Genomic DNA, 20,063 nt, shown 5'->3' on the forward strand with positions numbered 1-20,063 from the left:
CTTGGATTTCTGAGCTACCATCTTCTTAAAGGAAACAAGACTGAATTCGGAAGCATTTGTTTACAAGTGTAACAGCTGCAAGAATTAATTTTTTTCCATTTCACTGTGTTGTATTAAAATAAGTTAGTTAATTCTAATATGTTAGTTCCCAAGGACAGATCCTGCTTCTGAAATCACATTATGACAGAAACTGCTATAAACACCTTTTTAACATACATGCATATGTGTATGGACTTTCCTTAACACAGTTACATAGGAACACTTCCTCCATAAAAGGACATTTAAAAAACCCAATCTGATTTTGCAAAGCAAAAATACAACTTGTATTGTACAACTGAAGCAAAACACAGCATATTTACTGAAGAAGGAAACTTATTATGAAACAAAGAGAGATCCTGCTACACTCAGCTGTGACACTACTACACACAAGGCACAACAAGTGAACAACTGCAGAGACAGCAGTTGATGAAATGGTCAGATGGTGTACTCAGTGAAAAGTGTTTGCAAAAAAATTAGGTTAGTATGAGAATAGCTGGATAAGTGCAATGGTGTAGAGTGCTTCAAAGGGGAAGAACGACATTCACACATAATGGAAAAGACCATAGACAGATAATTACTTCACAAGGAAAGTATCCTGGCAGTAACAGAACTCAAGAAGCTGTGATAGTCGAAGTGGAGACAGCATCAGTTCCTGACACAGCTTAAGGGAGTACCCAGCTAGAAACCCTGGATATAACCAAGGCTGGATGAAGACTGAACATGGGTGGGGCCTGTTAATAGGCTGGGATGAACCAAATTCCATGTATGGTACTAGGTAAGACAGAAGAAGCAAAGCTCAGAGAAGCAACAGATGTCAAGGCAGCAGAGGCCACACATCTGCCTTAGGAAATGGTTTGCAACAAATGAATTCCACCAGTAGACAGAGAGCCAGCATGGAAGATCTGACATCTTTACTATACACTTCCAGCAGCTTTTAAGCTTAACAGCTGGGTTTAGTCTGGTCCTGTAGACTGAATGTCCATTATTTTTTGGGATTGCTCCTATACTGCTCTGTGAACTGAACCAAAATGCAGTAGTCAGCATTTAAGGAAAGATTGAGTAAAAAGATATTTCTGACACATCTATATTTATATCAAACTAAATATAATACTGTTGCTGACCTGGAGGAGGCCAGTGAAGCCTTAAAGATGAACAACTTAATTAGAATGATGTGAGTGAACAAAGGACTAAAAAAAGCAAATAAATGGGAAAGAGAAAGTCACAGTGATCAAATATCTGTAGCAGACAGAAGTGTTGAAAGAGAGAAGGATTTTCTAAGGCAGCGAGCAGAACTGAAGTTTTAGAAAAGAAGAGAATGGAAATGCTGATCTGATGAATAAAGAAACAAAGATATATTTGTAAATTAATGAGGTATGTACTGGGGGAAGGAGAGGAAATGAGAGAAGACAAACTCCAGAAATTAAAATATACAACAGCTGAAACCAATTTGTCCAGATACTGATTACAATTTATATTTATGCTGCACTCTCTAAGATGATGAAAACTTTCACAAATAAAGTTGTTTTCTTAGGTTAATGCCAGTAAAGCAACCAACAAAAATTACACCTTAAAAAAAAAAAAAAAAAAAAAAAAAAAAAAAAAAAAAAAAAAAAAATTAAAATAAATTTCAAGCAATGATATTAGCTGTTATTTAGCAGAAGCAGGCATTCTCTGGGATAATTTTTATCCTTCTTTGTAAATACAAATGAAGAAATACTATTAGAATTTTAAAATTATTTCTCAGGGGGCTCCTTTTCCACAATTAGGGAAATATTAAAAAAAAACCCAAAAAACCCCACCAAAACCGGCCCCCCCCCCCAAACCAACCAACCAACAAACAAAACAAAACAAACAAACAAACAAAAACACCCCACCAAAAAACCCCCCACACCTTCTTTCAAAAAAAACTTAAGTCAATGCAGCATGCGTCTACAAGTTCAGTTTTTAGAATTTTCCTAGAGTAAGTGCATATGTAAGTGCACTTCCATATGTAAGTGCAGATAGGAGTATACATACATATCTATACACACACAAATACAAAGAGAAAAACTCTTAGAATTTTAGAAATCTTCCACTTAAGTACCTTTCCTGAAACATGTTACTATAAGGAATTGACATCTTTCAAGTTAAACATAAAATTTTATCACAATCTGCAATCATTTTGTATTCAGATAGTTTAGAAATTAGCTTTTTTTATGCATACAAAAAATATCCTACTGAACTTCAACATATAGCCAGGAATCTGCTATTAGCAGTTGAACCACTAACAATGTTCTAATCATCCTTTTCATTTAGGATATCTGTTTCTAATTAGGGAACTACAGACACCTCTGTGAATGGTCAAGAACCATCCAAGCGGTGAACACTGTGAAAGGTGCACTCAAGCACACCTCCTGCTACCGTCGCTGTGCAGTCAAACAGCCACTTTCAAGTTCACTCTATAAAACACAAGGGTTTGCAGGATTAGGTAACCCAGCCTTTATTTATGAGCATTTAAAATGAACAAGAGAAGGAAAGCTTTTAGCAAGCCATGTTTTCATTTGATTCGTTAATGTCTTCAATTCAGCCTTATTTTTTAAGCAACCATTTTCTAGATTACAATCATTGGAATGGTATTCACAAAAGGATGCAAGGTATACTTGGTGGAAAGGGAAATGAGTCTCTGGTTAAAAAAAGGCATCTTAACTTTCAATACATGGCACTGCCAAGTGAAATAGTAATGCTGCATATAAGACAAAACATGTTTAGTAATAATAATCTCTGACATAACTTGTCGCTTTTTCAGCTATTGAAAAATTGAATAGGCTATTGAAATAACCTCTACTCTTAGAAACTATATCAAGTCTGTAAACAGCACTTTAAATTCATATCTATGATATGCTCAATAGCATCATGTTTATCTATCCGTTCACTGTCAATTGAAAAATCTGCTTAAGGTTGCTACCTAAATCATACATTTTACCAACCATGTTGATTTAGAAGCCAGAAAATAATGAGATAATTAATTTTGAACTGCTAACAAGCAAATTTTATGTGATACGACTATGTTCCAAAGATGTCACTCACCCAAGACAGCCTAAACTGCTGTAAAGAGAAAATAATTAAACCCACCCATTCTGAACCAATGCAAGTAACTGCTGCATGTGACAGGACTCAAACACAAGCTTGTACAGTTGTTATAACTTTAAAGGATTAAATATTTTATTTCATTAAAACCTTAATTGGATATACCACTCAGTTAGTAGATTAAATTTCAAACAATATTCCTTAGGACAAAATGCTAGATGTTGCAAAATTAAAACAAAGTTTATTAGGACAAAAAGCTTCCTGTATGGATTTGTGTTGTAGTGAAGAAATGCATGTGGCCAACAGTTTCGTCATTGGCAGAAACACAGTCATTAAGCAGATAAAAGTGATAGAGAGTGAATAACAGCCTGTCTCTGGCAACTGTTTGTTCATCATAAACAAAAGCAAGAAACTTCCAATTACCTTTTAAACAGCAGGAGGAAAGTATAAAAAAACCTGAACTGACTGGACGGGGAACATCACTACTTCAGGCCAAGTAAGAAAGCAACCTAAGACTATAGAGTGAGGGACCTCCAAAAGAATAAGCCTTCTTCTATAGACAAGCAGTTTTGTAGGAACATCCTGGAATAGAACCTAGTACAAACAGCAGGAAAAGTTGCCACTGTGAAGATTAATCACAATAACCCAAATACAACTCCGAGAAGGTAGCATTTTAGAGGACACAAACTCAGAGACTGCCAAGACTCCAGGCAACTTCTGCTTAAATGAAAGGTCAGTACTTTTTCTATCTTGTGTCTACCACTTGCTCATTGAGCACCTCTCACCAAAACATAGCTAAGGGTAAACATGGTTTACCCACTCTAAATCTGAGCACTGCCACAGTTACCCGTTCACCACCACCCAGCCTGGATCACTAGACAGGCTTATCTCAGGCTTAGCCAGAGATAATTCTGCAAGTGTCACAGTAAGAACAGAGCAGTTCAACACCAGTGGGTGCCAACTGATTCTCCAACCTCCATCTTCTACCCAGCATTAGGCCCACAACTAGGAAGGACACTAACAAATTGAAAAGGCAAAAAACCAATACTATGGATTAGAACGGATGAAGGAAACGCTGCTTACCCTGAAGAAAGAAGATGAGAAAATAGACAAAGTACAGAGATGAGTCCTGGAGAAGGTGACCTGAATTACAGCAGTTCATGGGGCGGTACCCTGGGAGGGTCACCCTCCAAGTACATAATTAGTGCCAGGCCTGAGAAAAAAAACACTGTTACTAAGTTAATGTAGCCAAGGGGAGAGGGGGGAACTTGGGAATTGGGTGAACAGGGCACAGAGAGTACATTTTCTTTTGACATAATAGAAGGGGCAATGATGGAAGAAGCAGACTTTCCTCACCCACAGCCAAGTCCTGGTGAAAATCAAGAGAAGCCACTGTAGATACCAACTCAGAAGATCACTGCTGCTTTGGTAGTGTGGTAAGGCCTGAACAGTGCAGATAGCTTTCAAGGAAAAGATTTTTCTTTAAACGGTGAAGAACAAAAGCTTCCCCCCTCCTCCCTTCTTTCCCTTTTCCCCCTCCACCCAAATAAAGTGTAAACATTCAACCCCAACAGACTGAATTCTGGCTACCCTTTGTGTAGCTGAATGTGCCCAATTTTTGCTAACCTACATAGAAGAATATTATTTCCATTATGTCTGTAAAAATGTAGAAACAAAATACAGAATTAAAATAGACGAAAGATGAACAATAATGGGATTATGGTCTAAATTCTTAAGATTTACTCTAAAAAATTAGTATTTTATTCTAAAACTACACATAGAACAATGTATTTGTAAACTTAGTTCTTCATTCTTAAGGCCTTGTTATACTGAAGAGCTTGAGTTAGGCTGTGCTGTCACATCAAAGTACACCTGGAAGGAAGCAGCAGATGCAGGAGGGGGGAGAAAGAAGTATGTAGTCTGGAGAGTTCATAAACTATCTCCACTGAAGAGGAAAGAAAGACAAGTTAGATGAAGGGGAATGGGGGAAATATTAAAACACATCAACTGTGAAGAAAAGACTGAAAACAGATTTTGCTTGAAAACAAGAACTCTAACAGCTGCGCTTAACACACCACAGTTAATGAAGACTTCATAATTGCCTTAGTAGTCCAAATGAGTATATCCCCACATGATATATATACACACATATACATTTGAACAAAAGATGACAAATGATAAATCATGCTAATATATCCCAGTTCTTTTAAGCAGAAATTGTAATATTCTGTTTAAGAAAACAAAATTGAGGTCAACAAGCCTTTGAAAAGACATGCTCAGAAGCTGAATGTATATGAGGGCATAGAAGTCCCAGAGGAGAACTAGTCATATACAGTTCATAACAGCTTTATAGCTTAAATGTAACTGTGTTTAAAAAAAAAAAAAAAAACACAAAAAACAACCAAACAGAAACACACACAAAAAAAACCCAAACCCAAACCAAACCAAACCAAACCAACAAAAAAAACCAAACCACCAACCCACAAAAAAAAAAAAAAAAAAAAAAAAAAAAAAAAAAAAAAAAAAACCAAACCAAACCAAAACAACAACAACAGCAACAACAAAAACCCAACAGAAATCACACAGGCTCTCTGTGCCTTGAAGCCTGTTATTCCTAATTAGTAACTTGTAGCACCTGCACCTACAGAGCAACTTGCACCCAAAATTGTGCCTAGGTCATCAAAAAACTTTCAACACAAGTAGACAAGCACTGTTTTTGTGACTGAATCTGTTGAATCTGTAAAGGCCACATTCCCTTTCTATTTCTTTGCTCTTCCTTGAATGAACTGGAGCTCCCCCAAAGTAATGTATTGCTTAACCACAGAGTTCCTCAACCTAAGGTAAACTGTTGAAATGGGAACAAACCATGAAGCTAAAAAATAGAATCAAGTAAGAAAACACATTCAATCCACAGAAAAAAACCACAGTATCAACCTACAACTTATACTGTAAGATCAGAAAATAAATTATGATAATCAGCTCAAGCAACAAAGAGTATCACCAACATGACACAGTCTGACTAACTAAAATTACAGAAAAACTCCTTAAAAGATTTGACCAGTATCTGGATCTTTCTTTAACAAAAACCAAAGCTTTCTGAACTAAAGAAGGTAGATACTTAAGCCTACATATGTTTTAAATAAAGAAGTCATCAATATTTCCTTTCAATCAGGAAATATGCTTACAGACATGTTTATCAGGCATTCTGAACAGATCCTGTATCACTGTTTGCTCTGCAGAGAACAGAAATATGTGACATATTTCTGCAGAAAGCAGAAATATGGGACAAGTATGTGTGAACACTTGATCAATGAGCCCTGTAATTAAGCTTGCCTTCTCATGAAAGATCATCAAAGCATGCCACAGGGAAAAAGAAAAACCTCAGGGGCATAGTTTTTCTTCTGTGATCTTTCTTTCGTGGAATCCCTCTTATATGAAACTGGGAAGAAACCCTGCCCTACTGTAAAGAAAAAGCAGTACCAAAGCCAAAATGTAGTGCACTGGAAAGAAAATCAACATCTAGCTAGAGCTAGCTCACTATTCCAGACTTGCAAATTTGCAAGATAGACATGCTTACATGCAAGGAGGTAACTGATACTCATACTGTGCTTCACTTTCCCCTGGGCCTTTGAGAGAAACTGCCAAAATATTCAATGTGTACAATACAGTAACATAAGCGTCTGTCCAAACTCTGAGAACTATCGAGAGTTTCGACTAGCCTCTTTCTGCTATATGCCATGTGTCTGTAACTAGCCCTACCACATGCCTTGGCTAGGCATCATGATCTCATGTATCTATGTGAGCATCCTTTCTTTACTCCGCAACTCCCACTTCCTTCACTGCAGCCCTCTAGAGCTGCCTACTCATCTGTACAACAGCCTCCATTTTTAATTACTGTGCTTTGGATTGTCATAAGCCATACATATTAGTCTTAGAGCTTTATTCAAGCCTGTTGAAGCATGTTATTACTGCAATACAGCAGGGCTACCAGATGATCAAAAATAAGATTTATTTTAGATTTTCTGTATACTTTTGCATAGTCAACCACAGTATTTTCTTATCAGATTGTTTTGCCATTAGTTAACCTTTTGTACCAAAATTCTGCTCAGAATGTCAGCTGCTGTGCCACACAATGCTGCTACTTACTACACATATTTAGAAGAAGAGTGTAGGAAAAAACAAAGCCCATTTTATTCCAAATAATGGCTGATAACTGAAGCCAGTCCCTTTTTGTTCTCTGGGCCTCAATTATGATCAAGTAATTAGGAAGAAGTTTTCCTAAAAGTTGCAGCTGTTTTGTCAACATAATCTCTTAACGGCAAACAAGCTTAGTAACTCCTATTTCCAGTCTCCACGTGGTTTAAGAATGCATAGGACTACAGCAAGATTCCTAAGTACCTGTGTTTCAAATACCAAGAGTGCTACATTTTGAAATTTAGTTCTCTACTTGTAAAAAGTGCCACAGAATATAGACAACAGAGAAATCCCAGGGAACAGAAAATGGACATCCTGCATGATGAAGAGAGGCAGCAAGGAGACTGCCTACGTCACAGAAAGTACTATGTTGCCTTTGCAGCCAATAAATAGGAATAACCTACGGCTACATGAACTTCAATGCCTCAAATCTCCAACATCAAAAAGTGCATAGATTCTCATTTCATTTTATTACTCAGTAAACAAGAGAAATGGTTACAACCAAGGTGTGCTACAAGTCAAAACAGAACATGAATATGGTACATCACAGCTTTCACCCTGAAGTATTCAGCATTTTACTCCTTTACTACATTTTTGTGTGACAAACACATGCAGTTGTGATGTAAAGCCAGTCCTTTTCCCCTCTGCGGCCACAGACTTGGCTTAGTACCTTTCCAGCCACATTGTATCATTCAAGGCTTTATACAAGCTTTAAAGCACACATTCTCACTGCTTCTCCCTGGTTAATTGAAGAGATTACCTTGTATTAGAGAGGAAGCAGCTCGGGAAGGAAAGGTTTATTTAAACCTGCACTGGCAACTGATACATTATACTTCATGCAAGATAGTATTTTTCCATTTTAAAAAAGAAAAAAGGTTGCATGGTCGGGGAAAGGCAAAACTTCAAGAACCATTCATTTGAATCTACATAAAAATATTAATACTGATTTTCTTTTTCCAGTGATGCTCTTATTTCTTAAGAACAGAAATGGCAGTAGGGAGGAAAAAACCTAAAATCATACAGCTTCACTCATATACCTGCTAGACTTTAGAAACTCTCTTATTAAGTGGTACATTACTATACTAATTACATTAGTAGGATGATTATTCAAGAGAAAATAATTTTTATCTTGCTATTCTAAAAATTGACTATGAAAAAAATGAACAGAGTTGGCAGCTGATGTAAAAATTTAAATACTTACTGCGTAGGAGCCTATGAGGAATGCAGCGTTCGTTTGCTTTTTCTGATCAAAGCCAGTATAATGAATTATTTTCTTCCTTATCAATGAAAATGACTGTATCAAGAAATGAATGAGATTATGATTTTGCATTTTAGACCTTTTACACCTTTTATAAAATCAGAGGAATGCAAGAGTTTGTTTACTTCTTTTCATCCAGCTGCAGTCAGAGAATGAAAAATACTATAGAGTAGTCCCTCAGAAGCTTTGGAAAACTGTATTGCATCCCTACCTAGATTTTTCCAGTATTTTTCCCAGCACTCAGCCTAAATAATTTTGGTACAAATTACTGAAATATTTTCTTTTACTTCTTAAATTAATTTTTTATATGTATTTATATTTTCTCCTTCTAAAATGCATGCATTTTTAGTTTGCATTTTTTACTTTAAGTCTTACGTAACAGACAGCCATTTATGAGAATAGGAAGTGGCATTCTCAAAAGCTTCACAGGTATATTAAAGTTGCAAAAATTTTAAAAACAGAGTTTACATCTTTTCATTTATTCATCAAACTCAGATGTAGATAAATCCACCAGTATTTGTTTCTAAGGATTAGAATCATACTTAGATTAAAATATTTTGAAAGTATTTCTAAATTTTATCATAAATATTTTTTTAAGTGTCATTTTGCCTTGTCATACAGTTTCTCCATTTATCTTAGAATGTGGGTGGAATGGCATTTTCAACAGAAAGGGCACATTCATATGTGGTGACAGTTATCCCCTTACTGGTCCTTGAAATAAATTCTGATGTACTTGAAACTGCACACTTTCATAAACTGTTAAGTTATCATAAAATATAATTTTATGCATTTAAATAGCGATGTTCCTTGTTCAAGATATTCAATGCACTCAAGACAAAAAACACAAAAACCAGATCTGTAGCATAAATATGTTCTCAGAAATCCTAACACATGGAAAGGGACTATAACATAGACCTGTGTTGTTTCAGAGCATCCTGTATACAAAAATCAGAGAATCTCATCTCTGGCAAACTACAGCTACCCAGGGGGAGTTTGCCACCTCCCAGCATGGACCACTAAACAGGTTATCTTAGACTTAGCCAGAGACAATTCTGCTAGTGCCTCAGTAAGAACAGAGCAGCAACATCACACCCGTGGGTGCCATTTCCTTCCACAATAATAAAGCAACTCTGAATTATGCAAACTATTATCTGTGACAGACATCAAGGAATGAAAAAAAAATTACACTGTTATTCTATAATGTGCTCTATATTTCCCACTTTTCACAGTACAGTGGCAGTTTAAAGATCTAAGTAGTTTTGAAGAGGCAAACCATGACATTAACAAAAATAAGCTTTTTTAACTGCCAAACAGGTTTTATACTCCAACATCTACTAAAAGCCAACTAACTTGTAGTCAAGTGTGTTAATTATTTTAAGAAATCTATTTTGAAGACACTATGCTCTATCAAGAGCCCAATCCCCAAAACTACTGAGCTCCTATAAGAGAGAGTAATCTACACTATGAGCAAAGCAGCCTCCTTCAGGCCAATGCTATCAATGTTACTAAAGATCAAATGTTGCCCATTACTGAAGAATGTCAGCATCAGAAGAGAAGATCAAGTCAAACAAAACCAATTTCAAATAAAAACATAGCACTACACCCTGAAGCTCACTCAATATTGGCAGGTTGCCAAAAATATAGAATTCCAAGAAATAAGCTTTTCCTTTATAAAAAAGGCTGTATTCATTTAGCAACTGATCTTCTAGAAGCTTAACAATATTTACTGCCACAGTTGTACATCTTCTGCTTCTTAAAAGTAAGTGGGTTGACCACCCTGATCCACCTCCTCCCTAAATTCACCTCACTAAAATACAGCATTTATATTCAGAATTCAGCTGGATTAGGAAAACAGTAGTAACAACAACAACAACAAAAATTTTGGCCCATTTGTTTTTGTTTTTGTTTTTTAAAAAGAAGTAATACTGGCTTTTGAATAAAAAACCCCAAGCATTACCTTTAATTTCTTATTTAGCTTGCAGCAGTATCTGTAGACCATTGCCAGATTGAGTGGTCCAAAGTCTGCATAGAAGCTGTTAGAAGAAAGAGGAAAGATTGTACATGATTCCTGTAAATGCTTTTCTTACAAGATGCACAAAGCAAGGAGTAATAATAGACATATTATATATGTACATCCTTCTGAAAACAAGTACACTTTCTTACATAAATACATACTGTTTTGTTGGAGGAAATGTTTTGACCTCTTTAAATATGGACTAAAATTTTTTTGTTTTTCACACAGCACCATTCAAAACCAATGCCTCAGATTTTAAAAACTATTTCTCACTACTGTATCACTCTGTGACAAAAGTTCTTAAACTCTATTTTAAGAGGAACTCATAAGCTTTACTTTAAAAGGAGGCAATTCATAGTGCTAGAGAAAAGGAAACACAGAGAATAAAGATTGATTAGTGCATTAAAAACAGTAAGCATGCCCTTGATCAAAACTATTTGAAGAATTAGCAACATTCCACATCATGTAAAAGACAAACACTGTTCACTACAGAGGAAATAATATATCCACTGTCAGCTCATAAAGGCTTGAATTGTCTTTGCCATTTTCTTCTCTGATTCTAGGAAGTTCAGACATTCTACTTAATACATGAGAAACCAAAGACACCCCTTTTAGGTCTATACAAGAGGCACTTCTGAATTTATATGGCTGCATCATGTTTCCGTGCCTTCTAACAGAAATGGGTACAATGAAAGCTTCTGCTTTGAAAATGTTTTTAAGAAATCCTAATGGAAAAGCAAGAAACCCTAGAAAGGCCTATAAATCATCATGGCACATAAGTCTTAGAAGACCAAACTCATGTAATTAATTCTCCAATAAGACTGAGTTCTCACTGCTGTTGCTCTGACTAATTTATTTCTGTAAAAAACAGAAAAAACCCCTAAGTTGGTACTTACTTCTCATACACAAGTTCATCATCTATGCAGAAATAATGGGTATTAGCAGCTCCACTCTTTGGTTTTTGGTACAGAATTGCAAAATAAAGGCGATCTGAAATGCAAGAAAATTGGAAGCGTTTATAAATATCATGTTTTTCTGCTGAAAGTCTGAAATATTACTTGTGAATGGGACAGCTTTAAATGGTTTAGAATGAAGAAAATCTTCTTTTAAGTATTAAATTAGGTACTATTATTTCTCCAGTGTTAAACAAGCAAGGCACACAAAGATTGAGGCTTTTTGCTCAGCGGCATTCCCATAATCCGCAGCTCTTTAGTGTTCTTTTCCAAAGTGTTCCTTGTTTAATGACTTCACAAAATAGCAGGAGCCTGACCTGCACCCACACACACAGCAGACATCTCCTTTGGCAGGTTTGGTTGTACTCCAAATACCAATGCATACACACCACCCCCCCAAACTAAACCACAAATCCCTCTGCTCCTCTGAGCACCTACGATGAACCACACATACCAAACACTTCTTCCTGTAAAGCCATGATTTTGACAGTAATTAAAGCCTGCTGGTAACAGTCTTGGGAGGGATGCAACTGGGAAGCCCATGCATGCCCATAGCCAGGCCTCCACCTGGACATCTCCAACTGAATCCCCGTCCCCACCCCAGCTGCCCCTTCAAAGCCTGTGTGCCTGCAGGCAGGAGGTATCTTGTACTTGCACTGGCTTCCTTTGTTAAGCTGAGGAGGGAAAAATACCAGTGGCATTCACATAGATATAAATTACTTTTATGGCCAGGGCAGCTGAAGCCCCAGTGAACTTTAAACACTGACTGTGCTCCTGTTATAAATTGCTGTGCTTGCGGTAATTGATCAATAAAAATTCAGGCTTGCACCACCACCACAATACTTGTATGCTTCCTGCTAAGAAAATATTATCATAAAATATTTGGATTAAAATTCAGACCCAAAACGAAAGCTTTTTTTTTGTTGTTGTTTCTGCAAGTTAGTTCCCTAGAACAGATATTTATAAAGTATCAAAACAGATCATGTGCATATATTACTTCAAAATATGATCTGTGATGAGGAAAAACTGTATGTCAGTTTTTAGACAGCGGGGTGGGGGGGAAATCACTTTAACCTTCAAAACATCCTCCATGACTTAGAAATCATTACTTGTATCTTGAAAATACATGTCCAAGTATGCCATGAAAGGAGTTGCCATATCTATATTTCAATAGTCACATGCTCATTGCTCACCAGACAAGCCCACCAAAAATTTTTCTTAATGCTTTTTTTTCAGTTAAACTGCAGCCTGATGTGAATGGTTTGGCTTAAACATTTACAGGTCAGGAGCAACAGTGGGATAGACAGTACCTCCTAAACAAGTCAGGCACTATTTCCTTACTCTCTAACAGAGAAGCAAGGCACTCCATTTGCTAATTTAATTTCTAATAGTCCCATCCTGTAAGCAGAGCTGCAAGTACTAGACGTGAAGTACATTACCTGCTTCCGTACCTCCCAGCATTTACCAAATCATTCCATGAAAACAAGTCAAAGGATAAGATTTAGAGTAATGTGTGCATTTTTTAAGAAGTGACTAAACTGGCCCACAAAGTGAATTATGTGTGGAGAAGTAAGTGCATCAATACTCCAGCTGGTATGCAAAATATGCTATGGTGAAAACTGCTTCATAGAGAGGCAGTCTGGGGTGGACTTTTGGGGACAGTTCCCCACCACTGTGTTAATCACTGAGCTGTGTCAAGGTGATTTGCATGAATTAGAAACTGTAACAGGTATCCCTGGGCAATACTTAAAAAAAAGGGGGGGTGGGGAAGGGATAAAAAAAGAAAGAAAAGAAAAATAAACGGGAAAAAAGAGAAAAGTGTAAAAGACGGTAAAAAGCTGTTTTTCTGACTTATTTTCCTCTGTTCTAAGAATGAAAGCTAGTGTGTGCAGGAGAGCCGAGGGCTAGGGAGGAAACAGAAAGGAGAACTGAGAGGATGTGATACCTAGGGATTGTGTTTAAACTGGCATTGCTAGATTAAACACATATCACTGCAGCCCCAAGCTATAATTTCACACCACTTCTAAACTGATTTAATGGCTAGCTGCCACCAGGTTCCTTAGAAGGAAAAATCTCTGAGTTAGCTCACTGAACCAGCCTGCTGGGGGTTAACAACAGGAATATGCAGCCAAAAGTTTTCCCTCCATGGCATCTGTCCTTAAGTGCCAGTCTAATTACTGACTAGATTGAGCTCTCCCTCTTTAATATACACAAACAATAATCACATCAAAGTCTGGGAAGAACAGCAGTAGTACTCAAACTGAGTACCTAGAGTACTCAAATGCTACTTTTTTGCACTTCAGCTTCTTCAAAGAAACTTCATATCACTTCTGAAAACATAAAACTAGTTTGCAAAGAGCAATCCAAAATCTTCAAATAGAAAATTAGGACAAAAATGAAAAGAAATATAATCTGCACAGGCCATATACCTAAATAATTTAGTGATCTGCTACAAAACAGGATTTGAAATAAAAGAACCACTTGCATCTTCAGTGCTTGTCCTGTTACTGAAATGCTTCTGCAGCTTGCAAAATTGTCCAGCAAAAAAAGAGAAATCCTATTTTGAGCAAGCAGTGTGCATGTGGCCTTCTGAATGGCTATTGGCAATGGTTCTGCTCTGGTATCTCTAAACTGTGTTCATTGTTGCTATTCTTAAAACACCTGAAAGAAACTTGAGTTCAATGAATTTACAGAAGTACCTCACAATAAGAGCAGTGTATATCAAATGCCAATATCCTGACAAGCATTCCTGTGCCCTGCTAACAATTACTCCCTATTATGTAAACAGCAGGCTCCATCTTTTTAACACATTTCCTATGAGGAGATCTTAGAAGAAGGAAATTTCCTGTAAGCATATTTACCCTTCTACTGATCTACCAGTCCAGCATCTGACAAATGCTGTATTACTCACCACATCTTTTTTTACCTGTTTTTTTCCAAATACATTCCAAGTTCTATTTAATCAAGGATTAGTGTGTTGGTTTTTTTTAAACAGAAATTAAGAGAAAGGAGAATTCCTTCATTAAGGATCTGATTGTAGGATCAAGAGTTTATATATAAAATACACTCAAGCACTGATGATTTGATTTCACTAGGATTCCACAAAGGTTTGGACTGCCAGGAGCAAGGCTTCCCTTTCATTATCTTCATGTCTCCTTCGGTAATTTTAGCATTTTAGCATTTAATTTACAAATAGTGCACTTGAGCACTTCCTAATTCCTGCAAAATTCTGATAAAAAATCATCCTAAAACTATCAAACCAGAGCAGACCTTTCTAATCATTTCTCAGAGGAATGACAGAGTAGGGTTCACTGCCTTACAGGCTGCATCTGCTCTGCAATTAGGAGATATGGCTGCAGCATGTTAGATATACTTTAATACACTTAATTTTGTCAGCCTTATATAACAAAACAGTTAAAAACCATAAGCACAGATGTCCCTGCAGGCAATTAATTTGAGTAAGCATCCAATGTACAACAAACTGAGCCTACATACCCCTAACTGAGGCATAGGTTACCACAGCTGTGTTACTGCTGGTACCTCAGCCAGTGAGACTTAAAGCTAGCACAAACATGACTGTCCAAGCTGATTGCAGAGTGTTACAGAAGGGAAAGCACTCTGCTTGTTTATCAGAGCTACAGTGTTCTGTGGAAATAGATGTGTAGAAAATTGAGAGCTACCACTTCAAAATCACATTAATGCGAATTTAGAGAAGTAAAAATAATCTCCTTCCTTTGCCCTCAACAAGCCTGATGCTTTTCAGGTTGTGCCGCACAGGCCTTCAAGAAAGAAATTTCATTAATTTAAGAATTACAGTTGGACTTGATGATCTTAGAGGCTTCTTCCAACCTAAGTGATTCTATGACTTTAAGTGACAGCTAAATATTAAACAGGCAGTAGTGGCAGGAAAAGTTTGCATATGATCAGCAAACATTATTTAATACAAACAGAAATTCTACAGTCCTACTGTTAAATAGATGGCTTAGATGAGAAACTCAGTGAATGACAGTACAACAAACCCCAGTGTTAGTCTGTTTTGAATCACCAGGAATGTAACCACAGTTTTTACTATTTAAAGAGCAGTATATTTCTAAATTCAGAGTTGATATATGGAATTTTGTTGTGTTTGACTTAAAAAACTTCAAATAATTGAAAGATATAAGAGAAAACATAAAAGGCAAATTCTGTTGCAATGCCAAGTCAAAAAGCAAAATTGTTTAAGATTTTACTTTTAGTCTTTCTATCCTTAAAAAAATTCATTGTCATCATCACTATGATATTTCAAATTAAGCTGATTGGAGAGTTGGCAATTAGGACAGCAGCCTTGACTCTGAAAAAGAAAATGAAAGTACACTAAAACGATAAAGGAATTTTTTTCTTAAACAAAAAACTATGAAAGCATTATTCTCAGTGCTATGTCATGACTGATTAACACTGTTACTTCACTTACATAGAGTGCTTCCACTCTTCTGCTCTTGACTAATACATGAGATTACATATGTTCATGCACTTTCAGAGCTGGATTGGACACTAAAAGCCTTAAACATATATTTAAAATCTTAACTTTGGAAAAGACTCAGGAGTAAGGTCACATTGATTTAAAAGTAGACTGTTTTTGTACTGAGACAGCTGCATAATAAAAACTAATCGAAAGTGTTGACAGTAAAAATATTGGAAGCCAAATGATACTTATTAGAAGTGTCCTCAGCATTCTAGAAAAATAGTTTCCTATTGGGTACACAAAATCTATAATGACAAGCCAGAACTCCTGGAAAAAGACAACTTAATGGTTTGAAAAAAACCAACAAACTCCAATATGAAACCAAAAACCACAACCTAAATATCAATGAATACATTAAAATTAATACTTAATTATCAACTCCAACTGACAGTATAAGCAAAATGATTCTCAATTAAGAAAAAAAATTAGGTATGTACACTGTAGCTTAGAGCATCCTTTAAGATGTTAGTTCCATTCTGTAAACAAAATGGATATACATTCAGCAGGAAGAACAATCAAATGTCAGGAAATTACCCATGACACTATATCACTTAAAATTAAATTCCATGTATAGTTATTGCAGTTATTTCATTTTAGAATTAACTACTCACAATAGGTGAGAGAGAAACCCACACCTTTTGCCTGAGGTTTATGCATTATAATTCCACCTCTTCTTTAATTTTTTTTTTTTTTAATAAAATCAGAGCAATGAGAAAGAAAAGCAACTGAGGAAAGGAAATTAACAGCTTTCAAGCATCTCACAGAGCACTGCTACATTTTATTTAGATCATATAAATTACTTCTCTCAGAGATCAGAAGGATATGGGAATATGCTTCTAATGAACAGAAGAAATGCATTCAGTTCCAGTAAATTGAATTCATACCAGCAAGCCTCACGCACTAGCTGACAAAGAGAAAATTATAAAGCTTACCATGCAGCTTAACAGACCAAAATAAACAACTTTTTAAAAGGACAGCTTTCCTCAACTAGTCTTAATACTAAACAAGAATATTTAGACAGTTCTAACTAATAGTTATTCTGACATATGGCTGATGCATACAATTAATTACAAAATAAAGAAATTCAATGATTACTGTAAGCATTTTGGGTATAAAATTTCTAGAATGTATTTGAAACTTTATTGTTTATGAATGTAATATCACACAACAAAAGACCCATAAATCTTTACAGCAGTTTGCAATGCTCTGCTTCTGTCTTTTGCAAAGATGAAAATAATGGTAGCCTGCAACATTCTTTAAAAGTTTGGCACTGTTTCTGTAAGCAGATAAGCTAACACAGATCACTCAGCCTTTACAGTCGTTCAAATATTTACCAGTACGTCCATTTTTAAGAAAAAGACCTTATGTTTTGTCTTCAGTCCACAAATATTAATTAATTTCTAAGCACTGCTATATGAGAAGGCAGAATTGGCACTTCAAACCTCGATATAACTTTAAAGCAGCTGAACAAAAATAAGCCTGTTAGCTTGTTATTTTAAGATTTCTCTTTAAAAAAACAAGTATGACATAACAGCAAACTAAACATTAGACTATAATTCGAATCAGAACTTAAAATTTGAGAATAAACAGCAGCCACAGTGCACAACAAGATAAAGACAAAATGAAGTATTGTTAAATATAATAATCTAGTGCACTTTAATCAAATTCACTATACCAGGTACTGCTGCATGTGGTGAAATCCCACTGAAAAAACACAGGTCAAAGCCTAGGTGCTCTACTGAATTTACATGGGTGAACACTTCCTTGAAGGAGAAAATACAGTAATTTATTGGGCCTGTTGAAGCCAGACACATACTACCAGATCGAAGCAACTGATTCATGAGAATGGTTAGACAGACCTGGTTTGCTGGAGATGTGAGCTGGACAGGGCTGTGTGGTAATCCAGGTAGTGAGATCACTTTGACAGTAAAAAAAGTCATTATCTGTTACATGAGGAGTTTCCGCACCTGACCTTAAAATCACACTATCATCATGTCCTATATAAACAGTTACTGCTATAGAAAAAATACACATATGGAGCCTTAAGAGTTCTGTAGATAAATAAACAATTATGTTTCTCTGTGTAGATTAGGCCTAAAATGCTGAATTTTTTGGCTGGAATATTTAGGATTTTACTCCCTGACAGTATTAAAGCCTTTTGAGAATAATCTGGTAAGCTCTGGCAGTTTACTTTCTTTCTATGTTGCTATGCCAAATTTTCAAAACAAAATATTATGGTTTGCTAAACATACCATTATCTAGGAGACACACTAATTAATAAAAGGAACCATGCTTCCTGGCACAGAAATAAATAGTACACTGGTGCCTCTTCTGCAAGTTTGCTCTTTGTATTTTTGCTTGCTCTGTCCACAGATATTTCCCATGGACTCCACAGAGATGTGCCGGGAGGTTTATTTCTTGCTTTTTATGAGAAGTTGTAAGTACACTAAAATTCTGAGATTATTTTTGTTGTTATTGCTGCCTTCAGAACTCAAACTCAAAGCCATCTTTTAGCTGGGGAACTCACACCTAAACACAGAATTTTCTGGCTGTGATCCAACAGGCTTCTTAAAAGAGGGAGACTCGTGTGCCAAAACAAAGCGCGGCTCAGAGACTGGAGTCACGAAAAGGAAGGACGAGACTGAGCAATCCTGCCTCACAAGCTCTTAGCACTTGCGTGTCAAGAGGAGGTGCGACGTTTGCCCACTAGTTTACCCATCAGCCAGCAAGCACTGATGCTATTACGGCATCAGGAGAAACAAATATCTATATATATCTATACATATGTGTGTGTGTGTGTGTGAGTGCATGTGTGTATATATACATATTCCTCCAATCCATGAAGAAATATGTTACTTTTTTTCCCACCCCACAACGTGTTGAACGAACAGAAACGTGTTTGACGTTGCATTCCGTTTACTCTCTCCGGCAACCAGAAAACGCCAACACGAGGCAATCGCTGCTGGCTACGGCTCGGGCTACCGGGACATCGCCAGGATGAGTTATCCCGCTGGACGAACGGGGCAGTTCTCAACAACACTTCGCCGAGTTCTGGGCTCGGGGACCGACCGGTCCACCGCCCGGACAGCAGCGGCTGCCGAGCGCCCCGGGGTCCCGCCGACGGGAAGTTTTCCTGCCCACCCGGAGCCGGCGCGGCACCCGCCGCCGGCGGGACGGGACGCGACGGGACACAGGGACGCCCCCGCCCCCCGCGCCCACGGCACACTCCCCTCACCCGCGATCCTCAGGCAGGTCTCCAGCCCGGCGGGGGGCAGCTGCCGTCGCCGCTCCGCCTCGCCCCCCGCCGCCTGCGGCGCCGCGCCCCGCGTCCTCTTCAGCGCGGGCGGCGGCGGGGCTGCGCGGCGCCGCGCTTCGGCCCAGCTCTTCCGCTTCATGGCGGAGACGGCCGCGGCGCTACGCTCCCCTCATCCCGCGGGGACCTGGCGGCCGGAGGGAGTGGAGGGACCCCGCGGCGGCGAGGGCGGCGGCAGCGGCTGACGCGTCTCCGCGGACACCGCCCCCTCCCGCCGCACCTTCCCCCCGCCGCCCGGCGGAGCGCCCGCCGCGCCCCCAACGGCCGCCCCTGATTGGGACGCGCGGTGTGGCGTCACCGGCGCGAAACGGTGGGGGGGTGACGTCATGGCGGCCGCTGTAACAGGTGGGCCGGGGCGCGCGCCCACCCCTCCCCCCCGCCCCCGGGGCGCCGCCTGTCTGGGCGCGCGGCCGGGCCGCGCCGCTGACGTGGCGCGTGGCTGCTCCCGGGATGGGGAGCGCGGCCCGGGCCGGGGGCACCGCGGCCGCCCCGGGCAGTCCTTGCCATCTCCTGGGGCCTCGCAGTCCTCCGGGCGCCCCTCTTGAAGTGTAACAAAAGAGGGGCCCGAGGATTCGGTACTTTGTAAGGCCGACTGAAACCAGTCCAGTATATACGGGCTGCTGGTCCGAACGTTAAATGGACTAATCTGAAAAGTTTAAATAACTGGGTTCGAATCTGCCTCTTAGATAGAGCAGCTATTTTAAATAGCTGTAGCACTAACCCAA

The 20,063-nt window shown here is 38.3% G+C and overlaps 1 protein-coding gene across 4 annotated transcripts in view; it reads right to left on the reverse strand.

Moving 5' to 3' along the window:
* The window catches only part of CDC14B (cell division cycle 14B), a 42,937-nt gene extending 23,517 nt beyond the window's left edge, over nucleotides 1-19,420 (reverse strand). For all 4 annotated transcript variants that reach the window (XR_005704360.1, XM_040089279.2, XM_040089277.2 and 1 more), the window contains exons 1-4: nucleotides 19,261-19,420; nucleotides 11,468-11,561; nucleotides 10,515-10,590; nucleotides 8,501-8,593 (exon numbers count right to left, since the gene is read on the reverse strand). Coding sequence is in view for 3 of the 4 variants with exons in the window: in XM_040089279.2 (XP_039945213.1) it covers nucleotides 8,501-8,593; nucleotides 10,515-10,590; nucleotides 11,468-11,561; nucleotides 19,261-19,420 (423 nt within the window). In the remaining variant the exon portion in view is untranslated. The remainder of the gene's footprint in view (nucleotides 1-8,500; nucleotides 8,594-10,514; nucleotides 10,591-11,467; nucleotides 11,562-19,260) is intronic.
* Between the last annotated feature and the right edge of the window lie 643 nt (nucleotides 19,421-20,063).

The sequence above is a fragment of the Hirundo rustica genome, chromosome Z (genome assembly GCF_015227805.2).
Source record: "Hirundo rustica isolate bHirRus1 chromosome Z, bHirRus1.pri.v3, whole genome shotgun sequence".
Taxonomy (NCBI): domain Eukaryota; kingdom Metazoa; phylum Chordata; class Aves; order Passeriformes; family Hirundinidae; genus Hirundo; species Hirundo rustica.